The following is a 25,394-nucleotide window of genomic DNA, read 5'->3' on the forward strand; positions in this document are numbered from 1 at the left end:
GGCATGGAAAAGTTCTAAAAAAGAAGCAGACGGCAATCAAAGCGGTGCCATGAGAAAACATCACAAGGACTTAAAAGCGGGGAACCTCCAGGCTGAGTGCAGCCCCTCGAGCGGAGAGCATGAGGGGGCCGCAGGGGGCCGCAGGGAGCCCCACAAAGCGTCAGTGTGGCCCCTCGGTAACAAGGCACAATGGCTGCACTGTCAGCAGACCTTCCCCTGCATCGACACCGCGGCTCTGCCCTCTTTCAGTACCCCCCCCCACCAACAAGCTTTTCAGGCTCGCCACGCTGAAAGGGGACCATTCTGCACCCCAACCGTGGATGGCTGCATTGAATCCTTCTTGGGCCGTTTCCACGCCACACTTGGGAAGACGGTGAGGGTACCGCCATGTTGCTGACCCGTTTGGATCGCCCCATGAATAAATAGATAAGATAATAAAAAGATAAAGTGCACATTTTGGCCATTTGTGTTGGAAAGCTGCAACCTGGGCAAAGTGAAGAATGAATGATGCAGGAAGCGACGCCATCAATGATTCATTGACAACTGCCTTTCAACCATCTCAGCGCTTTAGAAGCATCCATTCTTAAAAAAACTTTTTCTCAAAGAGCCGAAACATGAAACAAGCTTTTTCATTCATGAAACATGTCAGCTTTCCCAGGAAGACTTTTACCATTCCGGAAGAAGCCATTTGTCAAATGGACCACCTCAAATCCAACAATGGCTTCTTGTTTGATGGAAACATGGCCGCCCGCTATTTGCCTTCGACACCAACTTCAGGAGACCTGAACGTTAAAAGCTTTTAGGATGGCCACAAAGTAGACACCGGAACTGGAAAACCTCCACCTTCCAGTTTCCATCCTAGCTGAACAACAACATTCCAGGTTGTGGAATGAAGTGTCCTTGACAAGGTCACTGTCCGACCTGTGACCTCCCTCGGAGAGTACACAGGACAATTTCCCCACAACAATCGATACGGCATTACGTTAACGTCCTCAACTTTAATGTGCCGCCATCCGTGCCATCAATCATCTTGTCAGAAGGAGGACATTTACACATGAAGTCTTTTTTACGCTCATTAGTGATGATTTTACTATTTACCGTAAAGTGGGTAAATAGTGTGACCCTAAAGTGTGGACACAGGCAAAAAAGCATGTATTATAGAATCTGGATGTTTTCATATTAAATGAAATATATTCTTTACAATTCTATTAGGGCTGTCATATGAAGAATACCGGATCCTAATACCGCCTTTTGTCACACTTTTGCGTGTCACAAAACTGCGATGCTTGAATGGGCTGTGATTGACATCAGATGGCGTTTTATACCCAACTGCCACTGCGTTTGTGTGTTTATTATTATTATTATTATTATTATTTGTGCAGTATGTCCAGACGTAAGAGACACGCCGTCCGTTCCATTCTGAGGTTACTTGCTGCATGTTTCGCATGTAAAAACTAAGAAAAAAACATAAAGAAAAAAACCCTTTATAGCATGTGCCAATAAGTCGGTCAGATTTAGGCGTCTCACGTCCTCGTGTCAACATGAAGGAGGCCGTAAGCAGTACATGTTTGGTTCAAGTCTTGCTAGCCACAAGAGCAAAGAGCAGCACGGTAGCGGATGCCAACGGTCCGCATGAGGCGGGGCCAGGAAGGTGGACACCATTCAGGGCCGAGCAGCCGCCTCTTTTTGGCTCGGCAAACTGCACTCAAAGGGATTTTTTAAAAAAGAACAGTCACAGGAAACCAATTTCCTCCCCCAGCAGCGACAAAATGAACACGGCTGAAGCTTTGCGCCTGCTGCAGAAACCCATTAAGTCCATCTGAAAGGCTCAGCGAGGATCAGCGGCGGGAACGCATGTCACGGAACGACAGCGGCCTGCACAAGAAACACGTTTGGGAAAAGAGAGGGAAATCCCAAGGGAGCAGGAGAGCAAAAAAGACAAGAGGCTGATGCACGGAAGAGCAGGGATGAGGATGAGGATTGGGAAGTGGGTTGGGGGGGGGGGGGGGGCGGAGCATCTGTCCGTCTGTCACAGGTGATTATTTGGAGTGACAGACGAGGCGCCATGTGTGCGTGGACGTGAAGACACGGTGCCAGACTAAACAACAGTCTCCATCCATCTCCATCTCCTCCATGCAGCATCTGCCGTGTACTGAAGGATTATTATTGGATGGCGGCCGTGATTAAATATGGATTTATGTCAGGGAGGTGTTGTCCCTCATATGGCCGCTAATGGATCATTTTGTTTAAGCACAACACGCTACTATTACACATGGCAAAGTACACTATTACACATGGCAAAGTACACTATTACACATGGCAAAGTACACTATTACACATGGCAAAGTACACTATTACACATGGCAAAGTACACTATTACACATGGCAAAGTACACTATTACACATGGCAAAGTACACTATTACACATGGCAAAGTACACTATTACACATGGCAAAGTACACTATTACATGAACAGACCACTGTGTGCACCATCTGGGTTCAATATGTAGACAAAAGTATTGGGACGTGAGCTGTTAACTCTCAGATTAACCCCTCCATTCAATTACCCTATTTTCTGAACTATAAGTCGATCAAGGCCAAAAATACATAATTAGGTATAAAAAACATACATAAGTCGCACTGCAGTATAAGTGGCATCAAGGCCAAAAATACATAATTAGGTATAAAAAACATACATAAGTCACACTGCAGTATAAGTGGCATCAAGGCCAAAGTTGCCTGCACGCTAAAAAAAGAATACGCGGTCAGGCGTGACGACGCTGAGAAAGAACAATGGCACTTTTGCTCTTTTGACCCTGGCTTCTTCTGGAGAAAAGGAAAGTGAAAGTGAAGTTCAAGCCACACATATAGTGAAGGTTTAAGATGTATCCTTGAACATGTGAAAGGATCTGCTATGAAGAAATGGACAGTAATAATCGTCTCCCTTGCAAAGTGTGCAAGACAAGCACAAGGACACATTTAAGGAATCAACCATTGTGTGTTCTGTGTGCAGTGAGAGACTTGGAAAGCGTTCCTCAGAAAGCCTTCATTTAGCTTTAGCACAAATAGGCCACCTCCGTGCCACCATGGGAACACAGTAAAAGTAGACCAAAGACCTCCTGTACTTAATAAATGAGTATTTGGTCAAAACTTGTATTTGTATTTGTATTCGTCTGCCGACGTCAACGTGAAAGAATGAACATTTCGGAAAAGTACTAACCTTTTTCCCAGGGAGCTGAGCGGCGTGCTTAAGCTGAGCGGCGCCCGGCCCGGCCTCTGGTTGCGTCCGCTCAGCTTGGCGGCGCTCGGTCCTCTGGGGGACTCAGTCCTTCGTGCGGGGCTGGCGGCGTGAGGCTTGACGTTGAGGTCCTTCAGCACATCGTAGTTGATCTTGGACGAGATTTTCTTCTGCTCCAGCATCTTCCCGATGGCCTCGTCGGCCGTGTTGGCACTGATGGGCGCGTGCCTCTTGGGCTTGGCTCGGGGCTGAAGAAAGGATGAAGCATTCCATACTTTGAAACCATTTTACATCCATATTGGCGTTACTTCGCACTTGCTGGACACTTCATTAGGTACACTCCCTGCGGAGCTGCCTTTAGAACAACCACAGTGGAATCTGGAACACTGCAATGCATGACCGCATTCAAACATACAAGTGGAGCTCTTCTATCCATGTGGAGCTCTTCCATCCATGTGGAGCTCTTCCATCCAAGTGGAGCTCTTCCATCCAAGTGGAGCTCTTCTATCCAAGTGGAGCTCTTCCATCCATGTGGAGCTCTTCCATCCAAGTGGAGCTCTTCCATCCAAGTGGAGCTCTTCCATCCAAGTGGAGCTCTTCCATCCATGTGGAGCTCTTCCATCCAAGTGTAGCTCTTCCATCCAAGTGGAGCTCTTCCATCCAAGTGGAGCTCTTCTATCCAAGTGTAGCTGTTCTATCCAAGTGTAGCTGTTCTATCCAAGTGTAGCTGTTCTATCCAAGTGTAGCTGTTCTATCCAAGTGTAGCTGTTCTATCCAAGTGTAGCTGTTCTATCCAAGTGTAGCTGTTCTATCCAAGTGTAGCTGTTCTATCCAAGTGTAGCTGTTCTATCCAAGTGTAGCTGTTCTATCCAAGTGTAGCTGTTCTATCCAAGTGTAGCTGTTCTATCCAAGTGTAGCTGTTCTATCCAAGTGGAGCTGTTCTATCCAAGTGTAGCTGTTCTATCCAAGTGTAGCTGTTCTATCCAAGTGTAGCTGTTCTATCCAAGTGTAGCTGTTCTATCCAAGTGTAGCTGTTCTATCCAAGTGTAGCTGTTCACCATTCAAAAGGAGAGAAGAAGGCCAACAACATTTGGGACAAAATGTACACACTAAGGAACTATGTACACAATGTACACAGAATACTTACGGGGCGGGGCAGTGCGCCCCCCCCCCCCCCCGGGGCAAGGAGCCCTTTCAATGTAAGTGCAGACCTGACGTGTACAAATAAATAGTACTCAACATACAATTTGACTCTTGATATGCTTCTATGCTCTCCATTTTCTTCCATTTTCCTGGTTTCACTTTCTATTTCATTCTGTACAATACGGATAAATAAATAGAAGTTTCTAGAAGACAGTTTCTCTAGTATTTCAAAGCAAAATCAAACCACAAGAACAAGAAGACGAAGAGCAAGAAGAAGAAGAACAACAACATCAGTTTGGACTTGAGTGTGGTTGCGGAAGCAACATGCTAACAGGGGGATTAGCCGCCCGTCTCGTTAGAGACTGTGCTGCTCATCCAGCCAACAGCCAACGGTTACTTGTCATACTTTTCAGGTACTTTACATGTACTACTGACCTTCTTCTCCTTGTAGATGCCTTGCTCCTTCTCCAAGGCTATCTTGGCTCGTTTCTCTGCAGACAACGGCGACCATTCAGCATGGCTGACATTGTTACATCACAACAGGATGGTTTGTTGAGTGGCATCACAAACCTTTCTGCTCTCTCAGGTAGTCAGAGTTTTCGGCCATCCACAGCGCCGTCTTGACTTGGATCTCCTGGTCGCTCAGCAGGTACTGAAAAAATGAACCAAGAACCGCTGAGGTCTCACGTGATGGATTTTCAATGACAGCTAATGAAATGAGTCAAGGTGAGGGGTCGGAGGTCAAGCCCCTGCATGTTCACATGACCACCAGCCGCCATTGATTTTCCATATCATTTCATATATTCCATATCAAGTGTGTGTGCTTACCAGCTCGATCTCGCTGTCATCAATCCCGCTAAGGTCCAGCTCGCCGCCTCCAACCGAGTCGCCTGTCACAAAAAGACATTTTTAGCTGCAGTTGTTGTTTTAAGGTCCGTCATCACGCTGCTCCCCGTGTTCTTGTGGCGAGTATCTTGAATAGGAAGACCTCCACATGACCCCTCACTTCCACCACGGAGGCAGCGCTTCATTAAGGAGAACCTTTGCTAATCTTAACCCCCCCCCCCTCAATGAGGAGTTCAAAAAATCCAGCTGATCCACTCGGGTCACTCGCTATCAGGCGGGCCCAGCCCTCGATGAACTTCCTGTGCCTGAGGGGAGATAAGAGCCAGCACGGAGGCTCATGATAAGACTGGGGGGGGGGGGGGGGGGCACTTAGTGTATCGTTATTCAACTGCAGCTTTGATGGATATGCTTGCTAATTTCATCACACTCATAAAAGTCACTTTTTTAGTGTCTTTTACAGCCAAAGTGAGGAAACATTTTTTGCGTTATGCGTTATGTGTGGCATTGTTGTCTAGATATTTTGGATAAATATACGTATATGGCTGCATTTGTGTCAAAGTTACCGTATTTTCCTGACTATAAGTCACACTTTTTTTCATAGGTTGGCTGTTCCTGCCACTTATACTCCAGAGTGACTTATACATGAAAAAAGTGTTTATGTTCCATAAACACTGGACACCTTTTGTGTTCATGTTTATTTTTAGTGTAGCTGAATAAGCATTGTGTTAGCATATCTTACACCTATTCAGCCTGTTCTCTATTCTTTTATTGTTACAACTTGCCTTCCAAGAGGACCTAATGTCTGTTTTGGTCAAGTACTTTGGAAAATAAATTACCCAAAAAAATACCACTTATACTCCAGTACGACTTATGTATGTTTTTTCTACCTAATGATGCATTTTTGGCCTTGTGCGACTTATACTACGGAGCGACTTATAGTCCAGAAAATACGCTATGCTTGAAATGTATCTCCCTTTTTAGTTGAGAACTGATATTTTGCTGAAACGTAGTACCTACGTATGTTCTACTGCTGATGACTAAAGAAGAAATAAAAGGTAGAAAGAAAGCTTTTTTGTGATGAAAGATCTGGAGTGCAATCTTTCCTTCGGTACGTATATACGTCTGTTTAGCCCAACAACACAATATTCTGTGTGCCTTGAAAAATCAGTCAAGATCATCAAAAATGGCCGGGATTCAATGTTATATGGAGTTAAACGGAGCCATTGCACATAAAAACGTTTTATTTTTGCCTTTTACACATTGAAGTTCATTCAAGAAAAATGTTGCCTTTTGTTCAAGTGAAAAACACACCGTTTGCTGTCAATAAATATTTCAAAAGAAGGAGAAAAAAGGACGTCAGCATAGAAAAGTGATGGAATTGACGCAATAAGAACACGTCAAGAAGATGTCAGCTCAACAGTTCCATGATGCTCCTTCAGCTACTTGCGGCACGTCTAATGAGCTCCTCTGGAGGCCCCGCCCTCCCCACTCATGCTGACATGTGTCATGTGGTCAGGACGGAAAGATGCTTCGGGAAGCAGAGAGAAAGACAAGGGAATGCTAGCAGGAGACAGGAAGGAAAGGGAGGGGCCAAAGAAGGAGACCTTTCAGGGGGAGGACAAGCTAGCAGAACCAGATGAAGACCAAAAATCAAGAATTTCTAATCCTGATCTTCTAATCCTCATCTTCTAATCCTGATCCCTTTACCGTTGCAGTCTGACCCGCCAAGCATACAAAGTCACAAAAAAAAAAGACTGCTGACTCCCACAAAGCTCTTTTTCTCCATCATCATCCTCTTTTTCTTCTCCTGTCCACTCCCCCCCCCCGCAGAGGACACTGCGCATATGAGCTGCAGGATTAGGAGGTGGGAGCGATGTAGAGCAGGGGTGTCCAAACTTTTTCCAACGAGGGCTGCATACTAAAGACCAACTCCTGTAGATGAGCTGGGATGTTTTGATATTAACGACAGGAAGCAGCCTGCTTCTCAGCTTTGTACTGGAAACATATTATTATATACTGGGCATGCTGGAGCCTATCCTTAGAGGCGGGGTCCACCCTGGACTGGTGGCCAGCCAATCCCAGGGCACATATAGACAAACAACCATTCACACTCACATTCATACCTATGGACAATTTGGAGTGGCTAATTAACCTAGCATGTTTTTGGAATGTGGGAGGAAACCGGAGTACCCGGAGAAAACCCACGCATGCACGGGGAGAACATGCAAACTCCACACAGAGATGGCCTAATGGAGATGTTTTAGTTTTGTTTTTTTAATCCAGCCCCCCCCCCGTGTAGACACATTCACTCCATGATCTTCAACCTTTCCTCATCAATGTGAAAGCCCCTGGAGCCCAAAAGGTAGACATTTTAACACCTCAGGTGTTGAGTGTCAGGTTAGACCACCTAATATGGACTTAAGGGGGGGGGGGGGGGGGGGGGGGGTTAAACTTTGCTACTTTGTGATGTGCACTCTTGCAGCCGTGTTATCTCCAGGCCTCCAGGCCTCCAGCACAAAGCAGGTGGTGGTGCAGAAAGCTCCGCCTGGACGGCACTGTGAGGTCATCAAGCTCAGTGCCAGCTACCCCCCCCCCGACCCCCCCGACCCCCCCACAGCACACACCCCACCCACCCACAGAAACAAGCCCAGGCAATAAATAGAGTGTGAGATTCTCGCTGACACGGGTGGGCCGGGGCGAGCCTATTAAAACATGACCTGGCCGACCTTGGAAGAGCGGACACCCACTCAACCACCTGCTCCCCCCTCCTGGTTTCAGAGGGAGGGGGGTAGCATGGTACCTCCCACCAAGGCTTGACGGAGACATTTGTTTATATTGTATAAGTACGCCATGTTGCTTTTGCCATGCTAATGAGGGAACACAGACGACACCCCCATTATGGCAGCTGTCATCCCAAGCATGGGGGCACCAAGCATGATGGCTTTCTTACTCCAGAGCCAGAGGATGATGACAGGCTAGCAAACTGTTAATGCGTCCACGGAGACGCTCCATCTTGGAGTGTTCTTCCGCTGCGGCCAAATGTCATCATCATCATCATCATCATCATCATCATCATCATCCCAGCTGTCCCAGCGGCCTCGAGGACATCAGCACGAAGAGCAAAAGTACCCCCAGATGATCAGCGTCCATTAATGAGTAACGAGTCATTATTAATTCAAGGGGGACTGAAGCAGAGAGGCAAAAGAGCAGCACGGAGGTTTAGGATTCTTAAACACGCTGCATGTCACATCTTCATTTCTACAGGTGTGCCCCCATTTCAGGTGGCTAATGAGGCCATTAGAACCTTCAAAGACCGATGGAGTCCACTGATGAGTCTGAAAGGACCGCTCTGATGCAAAGACCAATATGACGTCTGCGATCAAAGTGATGACCTGGGTCTCATCAGCATAGCAAAGCGAGCGTCGTGATGAAGGACGTTTCTTCTCCCTCATCTAACCCAGTCACAAATGAGTCAGCAGCTCCGACGCCGGCTTGAGTCCCTGATTTCAGTGAAAAGAAGCTTACAGATGACATGTCCCATCTGGGGAGCCATGTTGTCTTTTTGTTTATGAACGTTGAAAGTGAAGGCCATAGTGAACGTGGGGCCGAAGCTCATTGATTGGACTTGAGTGCTGGGCCCAAAAGGGCCTGGACGGATCAATGCCGACTCTAAATGTGCAGGACAAAGCTCCCTGAAGATCTGGGCGACACGTTATGGTGACAAAGTCATCTGGAGGTGCTTCAGACACCATTGTGATGGAAATGTTGGGAGGACATTCCACGCTTGACGTACTCCGGTATTGGATGAACAATCATGTGTACATTATTGGCACACGCTTACGTCATATAATATGTATCATAGCAATAGTCAAATGTTAGATTATGCTAGATTCGGCTACAATTAGCCAATAGAGGGACTGTACAATGAAACCATGGATGCACTGTTAGTCACCTGACAGGTTGCCTGGCAACCTTATCAAGCCTGCTGAAGCTTGAACACGTCGAAAGCACACACCCACACCCTTGATTGACACGCTGGAGACGGTCAGATGCAGGCATGTGCCAAACTCTACTGATCCAATCAGGAAAAGGGTACCGCCCCTGCATGGGCTGGACTCGAGAATAGCATAACATGGAAGCGCTTCCTAGTTCGACCCCTTGCTTCTTCCTTGATGAGACGGAGGTCCAACACTGTACTTTGTGACATCGTCCGGACTATTACTGGTAAATATTGATAGTAGAGAAAGGAATGTCCCACTGATGTTTTTAATTATTCATTTCTAATAATTAGCCTAACTCACGCGGCATGTCAAGATGGTCATCTGGTCTGTGTGACTCAAACGCACCACAGTTTATAGCATTTAGCACACAGACTGAGAGCAGATGTTTGCAGCCTGAAAACGACCACAAGTCCTCGTGTAGATGTTCTCAGCATCATGGCATGCTCCACTTACGTGCCATCGAACAGGAAGTTGTGTTTTGGTTTTATTAAAATCCATTTAGAAAAAAACCAGTCAGAGTGCTGTAAAAGTCTTTGCAAGAAGCTGGTAAAAACCCTAAAAGCTAACAACTCTGGTCAAGTCAAAAGTTCAGCACGAGAAATTAGTCTTTTTATTATTTGTCTGCTTTTCTCATCCAAATTCCAACCTTCCCGACATTCCTGCCCTACACCGACACGCAAACACACTCAGATGAAAGGCTTGGTTGTAATGACAAGGTCCGCTTCATACTTCAAAAGATGGAGCGGTTGGGGGGGGCACCAACCTCCTCAGGTTCTCTCACACACACACACACACACACACACACACACACACACACACACCTTGCCTGGGAAAAAAACACCACACCATCTACTCAAAATTCACCAAACATTTTTGACCCCATGGAGACTTGGACCTGCTCCAGGAGAATGTGCCCCCTCTCTGATCTAGAACTCCTCAGCTGCAACCAAGCGCTCGAGGAGCCATCTTGGATGCCATGACAACAACCAGCGTGTGAGGTCACATGCATAGCATGAGCTCACTGGCAATAAGGGGCCGCGTCGCCGGGATTTACGGCCGCCTTGGATGCCTCAGACAGGAGGTGCATTAGGTGCTCGTCTCCGGGAGAGGCCAAATGTCAATATTTCCGCTCCAAGTGTTACTATGGCAACGCTTCCCACACGTGTCATTGGCTAATCATGCCGAGTGACCACTTAACTAACACACACAAACAAAAATGGCACTCACCATTGTCTTCCGCTCCTCGGACACAGCTGTCGATGGACTTGCCCAGGCCCAGCGTCGCCGCCGTGGGCATGCTGGTCCCCAAGATGGACGCCAGAGACGGGCCTTTCCTCCTGAGAGCGTCCTCCTCCTCTTCCGCCTCAGCGGCCTCACCCTGCTCCAACTTGATGAGCGACTCCACGGTCAGCTCGGCCAGCTCCTTACCAAAATGCTTGGCCACCGCCTGGAGTACATCCTCTTCCTCCACGTCATCATCCACCTTGCTTTCCGCCATCTTGCTGGCGGATGAGATGACATCATCCAGGTCGTTCTCCATGTCTGTGAGGCGGGAGCAACAAATCCACCTTAATCTTTACATTCGGAATGAAAAACTAGCGGGTCTGGGTTACCACAACAACAGGACACCATTTTCATACAAAAACCTGGATTTCTAAACCCCCATCACTTGGTGTCTGGGACACACACTCAGCCCCCCCATACCTTCTTTGGCGTAAGCAGCGTAAACTCCTCTCAGTTTGGGGCGGCTGCTCTCCAGCTTCGTGTCAATCTCGTCCTGGTAGCCTTCAATCTCACCTGCCACGTGTCAGTACACTCAAGTAAGTGCACTGCATACACCGCGTAATACGACTGTGAGATAACAGAAAGAAACTATACCTTCAATATCATCCATCTTCTTCCTTAGCTCCACTTCCAGCTGCAACACCATGCAGCACATTTAGGCTTGCATGCACTTATTGTTTACTTCTTGCTTTCTTCACTAGTTATTCAAACCGCACGGCGGTCGAGTGGTTAGCACGCAGACCTCACAGCTAGGAGACCTGAAATCAAGCCCACCCTCGGCCATCTCTGTGTGGAGTTTGCATGTTCTCCCCGTGCATGCGTGGGTTTTCTCCGGGTACTCCGGTTTCCTCCCACATTCCAAAAACATGCTAGGTTAATTAGCCACTCCAAATTGTCCATAGGTATGAATGTGAGTGTGAATGGTTGTTTGTCTATATGTGCCCTGGGATTGGCTGGCCACCAGTCCAGGGTGTACCCCGCCTCTTGCCCCAAGACAGCTGGGATAGCCCCCCCGTGACCCCCCCGTGACCCTAGGATAAGCGGTAGAAAATGAATGAAAGCAGTACCCTGATGTTGCACACTCTGCACCCAAAACATGAGTGAGGGTACGGTGATGGAGACTTGGCACCTTCCACACCAGGATCCGCATCAGAAACACAATCCGTTCTGCCCATGTGCGTAAGGAGTCTACATCTGTTCTAACTCTTTGACAGCCACCCGTAACAGGGTTTAACAGGTAACCCCAAGCGTACCAAGTCATCAGTGGACTTACTTCCTGTCAGGCAACACCATTTGTACGACACGTATGCAATATCCATCACCTCCACCCCCCCACCTCCACCTCCATACAATGATGTTGTTCTTTACGGTGATATCTGATATCTGCAGCTTTGACAGGCCGTTGATTTGTTGTCATTAAATTACCTGCTGGACCTTCTTCTTCCTAATCCCTGCAGTGTAGCATGGCGGGTCACACTCCTGGTCCAGGTCCACCTTATTGAACTCCTCGATGGTCAGCAGACTGGTGGGTGTGTCTTCAAACTCGGCCAGTCTGACGCAGCACCATCAGGTCCATCCAACAGCGGTAACAAAACATAAGCTAGTTAAGGGTTGTGGCGTACAGTCTGGGCGTTTTGTGACGTCAATTCCACGTGTCAACATCCGTCACCTACCTTTTTTTGAGTGTGTTTTCACACACTTTCACTACTTCCACGATTTCTTTGGTGGTACGGCGAAACTCGTGCATGCGAGCGGCCACTAGAAGCGCTGCAAACACCAATATTGTACGTTTACAACTTTATCTTTGTAAAGCACGACAAGGCAAGACATGCACAAGGGAATTCAAAGCGCTTTCATATTGATCTTACTCGCCTGTGTAAGGAAGTGGATCATCAATGGATGTTTATTTACTACGTAATATATACTGCTAAATTCGACGTGCCATTGTCACAAATGAATACTTTATAATGACATCAGTGGAGCTGAGTGAATGCGTAAAAGCACACAACTTCTCGCAAGTTGGCTCCTGGAACACAGCGTAATAGAAAAATAACGATGTTTGGGCCTCCCAGGTGCAACGCGGCCACCCCAACAGCAAAATAAGGAAGAAGAAAAAACAGGACAAAAGAGGAGAAGCCTCCTAATGTTATGCAATGAGCAGCGTAGCGAGCCTTAAAGGAGAACACTTACATAACCTTCATTAGAGCGCCGGGGCTGCAGAGTCTGCTAAAAGATACATGCATGCTTTCTACTTCCACGTGCACGCTCGTGGCGGCTTTAACGCTCCAAAGGACCACTTTCTCACCAGCCAGCAGCACGGACGGACATCAAGCACGCCAATCCAAATGGGTTGCTTAAGTCATTTTACAAGACAACGTCCTGAAACTTTTGCTTCCAACATGCGAGTGCATCTATCTCCATGATTTATGACGACGGATTAAACATTCAGGCGGCCCAGTCGCGGAAAGCACCCGCACGCGGGCCTCAGTAAAGGACGACTTTGATATCAGGTAAGATCAGGTCGACCGAACTGAACATGGAGCTGAAAACTTTGAGTTGGACACAATGGATACAATATTTCATATTTAATATGTCCCCTCTTTGGCTGCATATAACACTTTTCAAAGCAAACAAAAGGAACCCACCACCACTGGCCGCTTATGATCGATGCGATCTATAGAGCAGCTTTACAGACTTATGGAAGCCACAGCGTCAAATAGAAGATGTTAGGGCCGGGTCGGTACCTGCGCCACAGAGTCCAGAAGGCCTTCGTCCGGTGTGCATCCAGTCCCTCTTCATCCTCTGAACCAGCCTTAGCGCTGTCATGGACACGTCGTGGTTCTTCTCGCCAAATTCCAGCAGCTGGGCGAAGCGTGGGATATAAAGGCACGGGTCTGGTGGAGACAAGGGTGGACTAGCGGTTAGCATGTTGGCCGAGGAAAAACAAGATAGGATGTTGGTAATCTGATCTATTTATTGTTTACATCTCCTTTGCAATATTCTAGCAAGGCTAATGCATTGAAGATATTTTCATGCTCTGTTGAATGAATACATTTGATTGACAAGACAGAACCATATGTACAGACAGATGTACAGTATATACCCAAGCTCAACAGAAGGTGACTAGACTTTTACAACAAAGTATCAGCGCTCTACTCGGAGAAGATAGAACCACTTTGTATACTAAAAACGTAAGGCCACAAATGTCTTTGCACTTGGAAAAAAAATGATTAAATGGGACTAAGAAGTGTTTGAAAACAGCATTTTTAACCAAGCTGACCCAAAATCAGCTGGGATAGGCTCCAGCTCCCCTGTGATCCAAAGCAGGACAAGCGCTATCGAAGAATGAATGACTGAGCAGAAGCTGTGTCCCAATACTTTTGCCCATGTGGCGGCTGCTAATTGGCGCCACTGGAGACGAGAGGATTAACGTTTGAGTTGGAGTTCCTTCTGCAGCTTTGCGTGTCCGCTGGCAGGTCGGAAGAGGAAAAGTCTCCTTGAAAGCCGCACGTGAACACGGAATGACGTTTATGGGAAAACGTCTGCTTCATCCGAGGAGGAGAGGAAAAGCCATCGCATGCTTCTGGCCGTGAAAACAATGTGGCAGGTGGCCACTTTTACCCCCCCTTAAAAATCACTTTACTGTGCTGAGGGATCCAATTGGAGTCTAAACTTGGGGGGTTGAGGGGGGGTTGAGGAGGGGGTCCTCTTTCTCCAGGAGACGAAAAGGAGAGTTTGATGACAGCGGAGTCAAATAACTTTGAAGTCAGCGGCTGCGGGCCGAGCCAGCTGGTAATAAGATCCAGACTGATCCCTTCCCCCGCTGCACCACGTAATCATACGTGTGCACCGCTTCTTCTTCTGCTGTCTGCTCGCTACTGAGTCACAGGACACGTCTAACCTTCTTTTGGAAGCACAACACGAGCGGAGAAGGAGTCACTGTTTATGTCCACATACAAGTAATGCCCTCCTGCCCGAACCAAACACTGACCCAGACAGGCCGCACTCAGAAAATACTTCTCCTTCCGATAAAACTGGTGACCGGGAAGTAAAGAAGTTAAGCGCTAAAGTGACCATCTTTAACGCTTGCACCTGCAAAGGGTTGGGGTGTCGCCCGCCCGCCCGCCCGCCTGCCCCCCTAGCCCCCCTAGCCCCCCTAGCCCCCAACCTACATTAGATCAGCGTTAGAAAACACCTCAAGAATAACAACATTTCCATGAGGGAAAAGCAGGTGACTTTAACAAATGTATATTCATGGTGTTCATATGCATATCAGCTACTACTATTACTATATCTTTTAGACTGCGCTCTCACCTTACAAACTGTACCTGTACAAATATTTCAATATGGATTCAATTCCAACTACAGTTGTGTTTAGAGTAATCATTTCATCCTAAACACAACATTTAAAAGGGTTTTCGTCTCGTTCTGGCGTTGATATCCTGTTAATTATTGATTATTTATTGGGCTCTAACCAGCGAGGCGGAGGGCAGGACTGGTCGGTGCTGTGACGCACTCTGCGGAGCAGCTCGGATGCCAGTGACGTTCAGGCATGCGTGAATGTGATTGGTCCGGGCGGAGAGGGGGCGGGGAGAAAACGGGGAAGAGATCGGGGAGTAAAAAAAGAGAAAATAAAAAGATCAGCGCTTGAAAAGTGTCCATAACAAACACCATCTAACGAGGAACTGGCACCCACGCAAGGAGCTGCGGGGTCGGCTTCGTCTCGGTGTGCGACCACGAAGACGCAACAGAGAGCGAAAGTGTCAGGTGCGGATTTGATGACGGCTGGAAGAGGGAAGACGGCCCGGAGATGAGATGAGCTGACGGTCACGACACAGGAACAAGTTGGACGAGGAGGAGGAGGAACAACAACACTGGTTGTCCTACGGTCCTACGTTTGATTTTCACACGCAGCATCGGCCGTCGACGCCGAGTTAACGCCGCGTACAGGAAAGGGGGACGGGGGCCGAATCCTCGGGGGAAACTCGACTCGTCTACCGCGGGACAGCGCGCCGACAAGACCTCTCGTTTGTGCCGATGCCCACGGCAGACTGCAGGCTGCTCCATCATGGCCGGATCATGAGGTGCCTGACCTGCCTCCTCCTTCTGCCAGACACCCTGAGAAAGTCCAAGAAGCTCGGCGGGCTCCCGGGCAGGCTGCCGCTGTCTTACGACGTCCCGAGCAGCAAGAAGCATAAGAAGATGGCCGCGGAGCTATGTCCCGCCGGCAACGGCAACCTGGCCAGCGGCACCACGGTGGCGGACGCGGAGAAGACCAAGGAGGCGCCGGTCAACCAGGCCGCCAGCGGAGGCGGAGGCGGCGGGGACGGCGAAGGAGGCGCGGCGGCCACCAGCCCGACCACCCAGCAGAACATCAGCAACAACAACACCGTGGAACCCAGAAGCTGGCAGTGCAGCCACCCCACGCTGAGGGAGAGGTACTGCTTATTTATACTAGTCCTCATGGACAAATATTATACCATAATAATAATAATATGTATATAATAATATATTATATAATAATAATATATAATATATATAATAATGCTGACTTTTGATTGAGTGTTTATTATTGTGTTTGTAGTTTAGCAGGATTGATTGATTGACAGTTTCCTCAGCACAATAATAAACATTGTTACAAGTGAAAGTCAAAAGTCAGCATTAGGTTTTGGAAAGAATACCTTGTTTGGGTGCAAGAATATGATTATTGATTATATTGAATATGATTATATTTTTTTTTTACACTTCCAAACATTAAAACCTGGTCATTGCTGCCAGTACGCGTCAACTGTCTTCAATAAATAAGTAAATAGCGTGGTAGGATGAGACGTTTCTTTGTCGTTTTAGGAACGCCTTAATGTTCAACAACGAGCTGATGGCTGACGTCCACTTCATCGTGGGTCCCCCGGGGGGGTCACAGAAGGTTCCAGCACACAAGGTAAAGAAGCAGCAGCAGCAGCTCCATGAGATGCTGTGACTTGGCATCCGGATTGTGTACTGATGCAGCCCCCCCCCTGTCACAGTATGTGCTGGCCGTGGGAAGCTCCGTCTTCTGCGCCATGTTTTACGGCGATCTGGCGGAGGAGGAGTCTGAGATCCACATCCCAGATGTGGAGCCCGCTGCTTTCCTAATTCTGCTCAAGTAAGTGAGCCACCGGCCGTCAGTGTCACTTCAACGCTGGGAGCAGCGCTCCGTAATTGCTGCTTTTCTCTCCTACTCTTTGTTCAGCTACGAGCAGCTCGCTACAACCCCCCCACCCCCCCCCACCCCCACCCCCTCCTAAAAAAACCCGACAATTATCTTGCTGGAGAAACATGCAGAGATTTAAAAATAACCTGGAAAGCCTTCTGGGGGCTGTGCTTTGTTGTGGTGGGGGTGGCCACTAAGGAGCAGCGGCGGTTCACTGTGGCGGGTTCACTGTGGCGGTTCACTGTGGCGGGTTCACTGTGGCGGGTTCACTGTGGCGGGTTCACTGTGGCGGGTTCACTGTGGCGGGTTCACTGTGGCGGGTTCACTGTGGCGGGTTCACTGTGGCGGGTTCACTGTGGCGGGTGCACTGTGGCGGGTTCACTGTGGCGGTTCGAGGGCTGCCAGGTCACAGGTGAAAAATGATGGAACGAACGTGGTGGTGGTTTCTGGGGGTGGTGACCAAGTGCCTTTGAGCAAAGCATTTAACCTACAACACCATGAAACGACTGAATGGCAAATGGTTGAACCGAACGGTTCAACAGACCAGACCTCTGCCAAGGTACTGGACCTAATCCCCCAACAGGGTCCTCCACAGCCCCTCAGTAGCGACACGGCTAGTGTTGGTTCGTAGGCGACTTCCTGGTTCACAATATTTGGAGTTGGACTGTTCCATTTACGCCATAGGGATTCAAGCAGTGAATCTCCGTTACAAAAAGGTCATTTTGGCGTTTCCTGTCCATTGTCAAGTACCTAAGATGACCAAGTCTTTCCTCCATGTTCCAGGTACATGTACAGTGACGAGATCGAGCTCGAGGCGGACACGGTGCTGGCCACCCTGTATGCTGCCAAAAAGTATATCGTCCCGGCGCTGGCCAGAGCCTGCGTTAACTTCCTGGAGACCAGCCTGGAGGCCAAGAACGCTTGCGTCCTGCTCTCGCAGAGTCGCCTGTTCGAGGAGCCCGAGCTGACGCAGCGCTGCTGGGAAGTGATAGACGCCCAGGCCGAGCTGGCGCTGCACTCCGAGGGCTTTTGCGAGATCGACCTGCAGACGCTGGAGATCATCCTACGGCGGGAGACGCTCAATACCAAGGAGGCGGTGGTGTTTGAGGCGGTCATGAGCTGGGCCGCCGCCGAGTGCCAGAGACAGGGGCTGGGGCCCACCACCCGCAACAAGCGTCAGGCATTGGGGAAGGCGTTGTTCTTGGTGCGCATCCCCACCATGAGTCTGGAGGAGTTTGCCAACGGGGCAGCCCAGTCCGACATCCTCACCCTGGAGGAGACGCACAATATGTTCCTGTGGTACACAGCCACCAACAAGCCCAAAGTGGACTTCCCCCTGACCGCCAGGAAGGGCCTGGCGCCACAGAGGTGCCACCGTTTCCAGTCCTCAGCCTACCGGAGCAACCAGTGGCGGTACCGCGGCCGCTGCGACAGCATCCAGTTCGCCGTGGACAAACGGATCTTTATCGCCGGGCTGGGACTGTACGGCTCGAGCGGCGGCAAGGCCGAGTACAGCGTCAGGATCGAACTCAAGAGGCAGGGCGTCGTCCTGGCCCACAACTTGACAAAGTTTGTGTCGGACGGATCGAGCAGCACCTTCCCCGTGTGGTTTGAGCACCCGGTGCAGGTGGAGCAGGACGCCTTCTACACGGTCAGCGCCGTGCTGGATGGCAACGAGCTCAGCTACTTTGGCCAGGAGGGAATGACGGAGGTGCAGTGTGGAAAGGTGACCTTTCAGTTCCAGTGCTCCTCGGACAGCACCAACGGCACTGGAGTGCAGGGGGGACAGATCCCCGAGCTGGTCTTCTACGCCTGAGGACAGGAAGTGAGGGTTCTCCTCATGGCCTTCCAGTCACGTAGCATCACAAAACACGGAGCTGCTAGTTCTCAGACTCTTCTAGAAGCCACGTGTGCTCCACTAATTTAATTTAATTTAACGTTATTTTTTATTTAAAACTTTGTTCTTTCTTCTGCTGTTGCCATGGAAACACAGCAGCAGTCACGTGATCCAGCCAAGCCACGCTACTGGACCCAAGTTGGTCTCACTGCTCTTCCTCCGTGAAGAACTTTATGTTCTGGCTCTTCAATGCAAAACGTGGCTTTGTTGTTGTTTTGCACTTGAGGACACGTCCTCAGTTTGGCGTCTTTTGGTTGAAAGTGTTGGAACATCTCCATGCCCACACCCGATGACATAAAGCTTTGAATGCCATCCCAACTGCACACCTTGCATGGGTTCTGGTTTCTGTGTGACGGGGGGAGGGGGGCGTTGGAGACATTCGAGGGGCAGCAGCGCCCTCTGGGCTGCCCAGGGTGAACTGCACCTCCTAGTACTCATACTGTTTGGGTCAGTACAACTTCAATAATGTTACGTATACCGCATACACGGTACATTTTATTGACGCGTTATTCAGCAGACACTCATCTACCAAGATATTAAATAAATATGCAGAATTCCTACATTTAAAACAATATGTTAATGTTAGGGCTGCACGGCGGTCGAGTGGTTAGCATGTAGGCCTAGTTCAACTCGAGTTCAATTCCACCCTCGGCCATCTCTGTGTGGAGTTTGCATGTTCTCCCCGTGCATGCGTGGGTTTTCTCCGGGTACTCCGGTTTCCTCCCACATTCCAAAAACATGCTAGGTTAATTAGCCACTCCAAATTGTCCATAGGTATGAATGTGAGTGTGAATGGTTGTTTGTCTATATGTGCCCTGGGATTGGCTGGCCACCAGTCCAGGGTGGACCCCGCCTCTCGGCCCAAGACAGCTGGGATAGGCTCCAGCACCCCCGTGACCCTCGTGAGGATAAGCGGTAGAAAATGAACGAATGTTTATGTTATTGTGCTTGTACAACTGTACTGCGATACCGAGACCGCTACTATTTGATATCACATTTAGCTACATTTGAGGGTGAAAATATTTTGGTAGGTTGGTAGTTGTAACAAAAAATGATCAAACATATTAAGTGAATACTCGTGACGACCAAAAGTCAACATTATCTTTGTGAAGAATGCGAGGACAGTACCTATAGCTGGAGCCTTGATGCACAGTTCTTTGGACAGGGCCAGGAAGGTTCTGCCTAAAGTGTACACGTTGACCTGTGGAACAGAGCAACACTTTCATCTTCTGCAATTCTTATTGGAGGGAAGAACAGGAAACAGAATTAACTAAATTGGATCGATGATGGTGAGAGCGGGACAGGTGGGCAGCAGCCTGAAGCCCACCGTGTGGTCAGCAGCCCCTCCCACCACAGATGTTTCATTGTCCCGGAGCCAGGACACCCCCAGAAGGCTCGTCGTGCCACCCTCTCCCCTGACTGGGTGAAAGGCCGTGCTGCATGACAAAGACGCGAGGCCACACGTCTTTTGACTTCCTTTCCGTCATACAACACAATGACGCGTGCACAGAAGGCCTCTGATCTCCAGCACTGCCCTTGGGGGGTGGACATGTTTGGACCCCCCCCCTTAAGGATTCAACAGGCGACAGACACACAGCTATTCTGGGAAGAGGATTCCAGCTGGGAATTTAGATGCAAATGCAGGAATGCTGTTTGATGGAAAACAATCAACAAAGTTCTTCCATTTCATGTGCTAACCTTGCTAGCCATGCTTCCACTCGTAGATGGTAGATGGTGGCTGGCGGCCAAACGCACAGCAACATCCAAATGTTGCAAATACAGAATCCATCCAAATCAGAAAACACACACAAAAAGGGGAAATGCTGCAAATGCCAAACAGCTTCAAACCACAAACGCTGCAAGTTGACACAACAAGACAGAAGGTAGCCTGGGATAGCTGATGACTATAACTGATAACTGTACCATTTTACACAATGATAGATCCATTCTTCCCTGCATCCCACTCATGTCTTCAAAAACGGATATCCCTCAGGTCTGGCATCCCTGGCATCCCTGGCATCCCTGGCATCCCTGGCATCCCTGGCATCCCTGGCATCCCTGGCATCCCGGCCAACTTTCAGTGGTCTTGCATTACTCTCATGCAGCCGTATTGGGACTTTGTATGTTTTTGCTTGTGCAGCATATTTAGGACAGCATTTTGATGTGTTTTACGGTGGTTTTGGTTTTAGATGATTTCTCTTTGCCACCCTAGTCACCGAACTGACAAGATTAGCTTGTGACCATAGCAACGATCTAACAGCAGAAGGGTCAGGCAGCTATTTAGTGACAGACTGGAAGCGCCAAACATAGCAAAATGTTCCTTTTTAGGAAGCAACGAACAAAACGTGAGAAAACTATCAGGTTCTAAATTGAAGAACATTTTATGTGTCAAAACTACCAACCACAGCAATCCCTCCACACTGCACACACAATGGCTTCAGTGTTTACCAGACTATGCGCCTCGTGTGGCCGTCCACGTTAAGGACAGTACGTTCGATTCCCCTCATGTGGCTGATTGATTCATCACATACACAGACAGTGTGTGTACACATGACTGGAGGTCAGCGTGGACTGGGGGGGGGTGGGTTGGTGAGCCTTCTCCGGGACAACTGGTTGGATAAAAATACACCCCACTCCCAACCAGCTGCGACCCCCCCCCCTTACTCACTTCTAAACTTATGCACACACGACTCAGCCTTAGTCACATTACAAGATTCCATAATGGCAGGGGTGTCCAAACACAGGGCGCACACTTAAAATGGTTACAGTATATTTTGGCTTCACTATGAAATGATTGTGGGTAGTGTATGTGCAAGTAATATTCACTTTTTTCAGGCAGCCGATACAGATTGTACGAGCCACACAAGCCATGCGGGCTACAATGGGAAGTAGTGTGTAAACAGCACACTCTGGTGGACCGATGTGTGAACTACAACATTACTCCATTCACACGTTAAAAGCAAATGAATATAAATGACAGTAGAGCAACTCTTACCTGTAAGACGTCACTGAGGTCCAAAAGCATGTCTGATGAAGACCAGTTAAGTCCATATGTCCATTGCTTCAAAACAACTTCAAGTCAACCAGCCGGAAACCTTGTGGTAAAAAAAGGTAGCAGAGGGGATCAATCACGTCCAAGCGTGCGTCAGCAGCCAAGTGATCAAAGTGCCGAGTCACTCTCAGCAGGATTACGGAAGTGAGAGGGGAAAAAAAAAGGATACGCGGCGTCCCCTCGGTGCGACAAACCAGGTAGATGCAGGCGGCCATGACGTGCGCAGACCTGCGCCCGCTCGTCAAGTGCTTGGCGAGCGCCATCTTGTAGAAGTTGAAGGCGGTGTCAAGACAGTGCTGGTTGAGCTGCAGCTGGTGCCCCAGCGTGGTGATGTGTTGCTTGGCTGCAAACGTGTTCCAATGTTGTCAACATGCGTGTTAGTATGTTGTCAATTACTTTGTCCTTCAGTGGAAAACTATAAAATACAAATTAAGTTGCGACCAACAAAACGTTTCCGAACCGCCGCCATCCTGACAACTCGGGGTGCACAATAACTATCGGAGGGCCAATATGAGGAATTATGACATCATACCGATAACTTTGTTTTCTTATAAGTTCAAAAAATGTTTTTCTCTTTTAAGATTTCAACTCTATGCTACTAAAATGACGTTATTTGTCCACGTGTCACACATCCTCACAATTAACTCTTAATATTTGACTTTACTCTCAAAAAATGATTGCTGATTATTACATTTTTTATGTTTTCTTATTAAATGACATTTATACAATACACCGCAGGCCAATAACAACCAGCCAAAGGCCGCAAATGGCCCCAGACTTTAAGCTTCTGATGGAGGGCATGCATTGTCGCCCTCTGCTGTCCGCTCACCTCTCTGCAGCGTCTGGGCTCGTGACTCCTTGCCGGCACTGGCCAGGTGACCATCTCCAAAAGATGGAAGCTTTGCTCCGCCTCAAAACGCCAAAACAAAAACATTATTAGCTCAAAACAGACACAATAGCAAACTCTAGCGGACAACTTGTGTAATTACAACACAGGTCACAGCAGTGTGGAAAGTGAACAAGTGGCCACAGGTTGGGCAGGCTGACGGTCCTGACACGTGACTCACACTTAGATAAAAGAGCAACAAAATCAAACTACCTTTTTTGCATGCGGGCACAAAATTCCCTACATCACCTCGTACTTCGGTACATAAATAATAAATTAAAAATTAATTTAAAAAATGAAAATTAATTTAATTTTTTTATTAAAAAATTTAAAAAAAATAAAAACGTCAATTATATTAGGAAAGCAGGAAGTGAACAAATGTTACAGTTAGTGATTGTAAAAGTACCAGATGGAGGGGTAGGATTTAATAAGCTTAGCTTCTTCCTACTCCTTTTGGACATGTGGAACTGGGAACTGATTATGGGATGCACTCAATTGGAATCTGATGCATGTTCAAATGAATATTAAACCATTACCATTACCTGACCAAAACAGACATTACGTCCTCTTGGAAGGCAAGTTCTAACAATGATAAAAGAATAGAGAACAGGCTGAATAGGTGTAAGATATGCTAACACAATGCTAATTCAGCTACACTAAAAATAAACATGAACACAAAAGGTGTCCAGTGTTTATGGAACATAAACAGTTTCTCCATTTATAAGTCACTCTGGAGTATAAGTCACAGGAACAGCCAACCTATGCAAAAAAAGTGTGACTTATAGTCCGGAAAATACGGTAATTAAGAAGCTTGGCAGGCATTATGTGGCCCGCAGGCCGCAGTTTGCTCACACTTGTTCCGGCACGATACCGAAAGTAAAAACATTTGAAAAAGGTTATGTCTGTTTGGACTGACAAAGGCACTGCTTAGAACGTGTACAGCTTTGGTCCACTGCTACAGCTAAAGTTAGAATCCATATATTGGCGGACGCCGTTCTTGAGCAAGACGGTCCTCACCTTCTGAGGACACAAATTGTCCCACAGCCAGCGATCCTCCGCCCCCCGACTCCACAAACTCCACCTCGGAAACAATGATGCTGTCCTCCAGCACGGAGCCGCAGGCCATGCAGACGGCGTTACCGCGTGCATGGTCCACATCGATGTCGGTGCTGCCACAGTTCTTACACGTCCTCGTCATGGCAGCAGGGTGCTAGTCTCAACAGAAGTGCTGGACACAAGAAATACATGATATAAATACACAATAAGTACATAAATACACAAAAAACATTACAATGACAGAAAATGTTGCACAAATCAGAACATGGTCAAAATATTTATTAGAAAGCCTCAAAAGTTGAACAGGTCTTTGGATATCAAATGTGGCCACAGTTTAGAACATGAAGTGATGAAGTGCTAGCACCGATACATGTAGCTTTTTGCCCCAAACAAACATGGAGTCATGTGACGTCATAGTCACAGAAGGACTAACATTACGTCGGCATTACAGTGACTGGGCTGTGATTAATGTCAGACAGTGATGGCATTTCACGGGAGGACAAATGAATGAAAGTCGACTTAAAAGTGCAGTTCGAGTGTGGCGAGAAGAAGTAAGACAAGGTGAAGAAGCGGTATTCACACACATTGAAGCAGCCCCTTAGCCGGCTAGCTACGTGGCACCTTCGAGCTCAGTCAGCACTTTGGGGCTCCGCCAACACTTGACTTTACAAACGTGACCACACGCCGAAAAAGGTCCACAAGAACCCACTAGAACCAGAAGGCACTTTTTAAAGGTGTCCACGCGTGTGGTTCCGTCCGTGTTGTCATTGAGTGTAGCAATTTGACAGCTAGCTGCTAGCCAAAGTACACACCGACATGATGCAACGTGCTGGACATCACAGGCGTGCACGTCATGCCGGTGCGCGTGTGCACGATACGTACCTCGGGCTCTGTGCAAGGCGCACGGTGCGCGTGCTCGCCCCCACACGTGTTTAAGTGAAGGAAACAAGGGGGCTCCTTTCGCGCCTAAGTGTGCTGTAGCAGTAGTGACTGTCCGCACTGACTTCGTTGATTAAAACAAAAAAAAAACAAGCATCTCTCGCATACACACGTGTTGACTATGATGGACCATACCAACTCTGCCGGGAGGGGAGGGGTGGTGACGTCCGGTAAAGGCTCTTTGGAATGGTCCAAAACAAAAAGGAGCACGTAAACAGTTTGGTCAATGTAAAATAAGATGTGAGTGTCCAAAAAACGAATAATAAAATACAAAAAAACATTACAATCGGACCACTGTGTATATTATTTGTACAGTTACAGTGAAACAACACGTCAACAAAACATTACACAACCAAATCTAAACTAAAAAACAAAGCATCATCCATCATAAAAGTGGTGCCATCAGAAATTCTGGGCCCCATGAAGGGCCACCGCCTGGTAGAGATGGGATTTTTGGCTCTTTGACGGGAGCCGGATCTTGGTGAGCCGTTCCTTTCAAAGAGCCGTTCAAAAAACTGGCTCATTTGGCTCATTTTTATATTTATTACGGTTTAAGAAGCCAGCCTGGCATTAACTGGTTTTATCATGGAAATAATCCCTGGGAGGAATGAATTTAGATATCCCACCAACATGAGTTGGAATTATTCTGAAATACTGATTATAACCTTTTAAAGTCTGATCTGGATTCATTGTAAATATTCCACAAGATGGTGCTATAACACTCTGCTTTGACAGTGACGTCACTGTTTTGAATTACCCATTGTACAATTCCCAGCCTTACGGTTCCAAGCTGCGACTCGGTTCCCATCGTTCATGGTAATGAGCCGTTCAATAGAAGCGATTCGTTTGTGAACGTCACAAC

At 48.0% G+C, this 25,394-nt stretch overlaps 2 protein-coding genes across 4 annotated transcripts in view; one reads left to right on the forward strand and one right to left on the reverse strand.

Annotated features, from left to right (window-relative positions):
* brf1a (BRF1 RNA polymerase III transcription initiation factor subunit a) overlaps positions 1-24,689 on the reverse strand; it is a 36,773-nt gene extending 12,084 nt beyond the window's left edge. The window contains exons 1-16 of one of the 2 annotated variants that reach the window (XM_058090469.1): positions 24,178-24,414; positions 23,555-23,765; positions 22,481-22,561; positions 21,821-21,994; positions 21,595-21,626; positions 19,728-19,800; positions 13,257-13,406; positions 12,186-12,279; positions 11,938-12,064; positions 11,107-11,146; positions 10,933-11,025; positions 10,456-10,770; positions 5,210-5,271; positions 4,952-5,033; positions 4,817-4,872; positions 3,221-3,486 (exon numbers count right to left, since the gene is read on the reverse strand). In XM_058090469.1, the coding sequence (XP_057946452.1) occupies positions 3,221-3,486; positions 4,817-4,872; positions 4,952-5,033; positions 5,210-5,271; positions 10,456-10,770; positions 10,933-11,025; positions 11,107-11,146; positions 11,938-12,064; positions 12,186-12,279; positions 13,257-13,406; positions 19,728-19,800; positions 21,595-21,626; positions 21,821-21,994; positions 22,481-22,561; positions 23,555-23,735 (1,826 nt within the window). In that variant the 5' untranslated portion in view covers positions 23,736-23,765; positions 24,178-24,414. Of the gene's footprint in view, positions 1-3,220; positions 3,487-4,816; positions 4,873-4,951; positions 5,034-5,209; positions 5,272-10,455; positions 10,771-10,932; positions 11,026-11,106; positions 11,147-11,937; positions 12,065-12,185; positions 12,280-13,256; positions 13,407-19,727; positions 19,801-21,594; positions 21,627-21,820; positions 21,995-22,480; positions 22,562-23,554; positions 23,766-24,177; positions 24,415-24,475 lie in introns of those variants that run through there. The other variant, XM_058090468.1, reaches the window with a different exon arrangement.
* LOC131140237 (BTB/POZ domain-containing protein 6-B-like) lies at positions 15,088-22,847 on the forward strand. 2 transcript variants are annotated; one of them, XR_009132377.1, is made up of 5 exons: positions 15,088-15,950; positions 16,360-16,450; positions 16,536-16,654; positions 17,486-20,482; positions 20,593-22,847. XR_009132377.1 is itself a non-coding variant. In XM_058090471.1 (4 exons), the coding sequence occupies exons 1-4, from the start codon at positions 15,550-15,552 to the stop codon at positions 18,516-18,518; spliced, it is 1,644 nt and encodes a 547-aa protein (XP_057946454.1). In that variant the 5' UTR covers positions 15,088-15,549; the 3' UTR covers positions 18,519-22,847. The 2 variants fall into 2 exon arrangements, 1 of the variants encoding a protein (XP_057946454.1); XM_058090471.1 differs by having other exon boundaries at positions 17,486-22,847.
* Positions 24,690-25,394: the final 705 nt, after the last annotated feature.

The sequence above is a fragment of the Doryrhamphus excisus genome, chromosome 13 (assembly GCF_030265055.1).
Source record: "Doryrhamphus excisus isolate RoL2022-K1 chromosome 13, RoL_Dexc_1.0, whole genome shotgun sequence".
Lineage (NCBI taxonomy): Eukaryota > Metazoa > Chordata > Actinopteri > Syngnathiformes > Syngnathidae > Doryrhamphus > Doryrhamphus excisus.